The sequence below is a fragment of the Pundamilia nyererei genome, unplaced genomic scaffold (genome assembly GCF_000239375.1).
Source record: "Pundamilia nyererei isolate P.nyererei 1_Seehausen unplaced genomic scaffold, PunNye1.0 scaffold00222, whole genome shotgun sequence".
NCBI classification, from domain to species: Eukaryota; Metazoa; Chordata; class Actinopteri; order Cichliformes; family Cichlidae; genus Pundamilia; species Pundamilia nyererei.
The window spans coordinates 850,952-852,315 of record NW_005187623.1 but is presented as its reverse complement, the minus strand read 5'-3'; the positions used below and the strand labels follow the sequence as shown (position 1 = coordinate 852,315).

General features: G+C 50.0%; 1 protein-coding gene across 1 annotated transcript in view; it reads right to left on the bottom strand.

Annotated features, from left to right (window-relative positions):
• Positions 1 to 987, bottom strand: part of LOC102212581 (protein NLRC3-like) — a 17,424-nt gene extending 16,437 nt beyond the window's left edge. The window contains exon 1 of the mRNA XM_013914760.1: positions 804 to 987. Coding sequence (XP_013770214.1) covers positions 804 to 987 — 184 coding nt within the window. The remainder of the gene's footprint in view (positions 1 to 803) is intronic.
• Between the last annotated feature and the right edge of the window lie 377 nt (positions 988 to 1,364).

The following is a 1,364-nucleotide window of genomic DNA, read 5'->3' as shown; positions in this document are numbered from 1 at the left end:
ACCTCTGGTGCAAATTACTGACCTCTGTCATCATTTTAAGTGGGGGAACTTGCACAATCGGTGGCTGACTAAATACTTTTTTGCCCCACTGTATAGCCACTGGTTTAGACATGTAGATGATTTAAAATCAAAACTGAAGAAGCAGAGGCTTTAACCAAACACATCAACACACTGGATGGATACATCAAGTTCACCAGGGGAGGACACCAAAGACAACAGGTTATTATTCCTGTACTGTGCTGTGCTCATTCTGGAGGATTGAAGCCCAAATGTTAAAGAAAACAACACACACAGACCAGTAGCTACTCTTTGACCCCCACCACCCACTGGCATAAGACAGCACTTAAAATATGTGGTTATCTAAACTGGGCCTTCATTAAGTCAGCAGATACATGGAAAAGCACCACAGATATTCTTTGCATATAAGATGATTTCAGTTTATCCAAGGACTATTAGTGAAAGGTAAGGTAACTTTTTTAATAAATCCCTTCCCATTAAAGACAAAGTCTGCGCTTGAATCATACATTGATTATGTGATTTTTAATCTACAGTGGTGATGTACTAAAACTACAAAAACTGTTTATTTCCTAATCATCATCTTCAACTTATTAATCAACTCAGATGGACCTTTAACTGATTTCAATTAAAACTGTGCTCCTCCTTTATTGACAGAAACCAACCTGAAAGTGAACCCTACTGTGAGTACTAAAGGGTAACCGGTCTTAAAGGATCTCGGTAATTTTAAAGCCCAGCAGGCATACAGCGGAGATGGGGGAGGGTCTGTGCTGGCGGACATTGGTTACTGGCCTGGTAGCCTGGGAGGATCCGGGACGGGCGTGGAGGCTTGGGGGTCTGTAGGTGCTCCGCCCCCCGGTCTGGGGTGCTGGCCGGGCCTTGGGGGCTTGGGTCCTGGCTGTTGTGTCGCCGGAACAGTGGGCGGGTGGGTGCAGGTGGGCTCAGCCCCAGTGCAGGGGACCTCTGGTTCATCGGCCCAACTAGGGGGCTCTCTAACTGGTGGGGAGGTTGTTATATCTTTGCAGGTGGTCTCCTCACTACAGGAGCTTACTCTGCAGGTGGGGGGAGAGATTTAGGAGAGGTGGAGAATGAACTCAACCTGGGTGTCTATTGTCTTGTGTAGTTTGGGAGATGATTGGATGATGGGGTGGGTGCAGTCTTCTCTGGGGTGGAGTCAGGTGGGCTGCCTCAGACTCTGTGGGGCTGGGCGTTGCTGCTGCTGCGGGCCCTCGGTCCGGATGGGCCTGGGCCCCCTTGCCCTGGTGGGTTCCAGAGTGTGGGGTGCCTACTGGGGTCAGCGGGGGAGCTGGCCCCAGGGAGGGGCCGCTTGCCCCTCCCTTTCTTCCCTC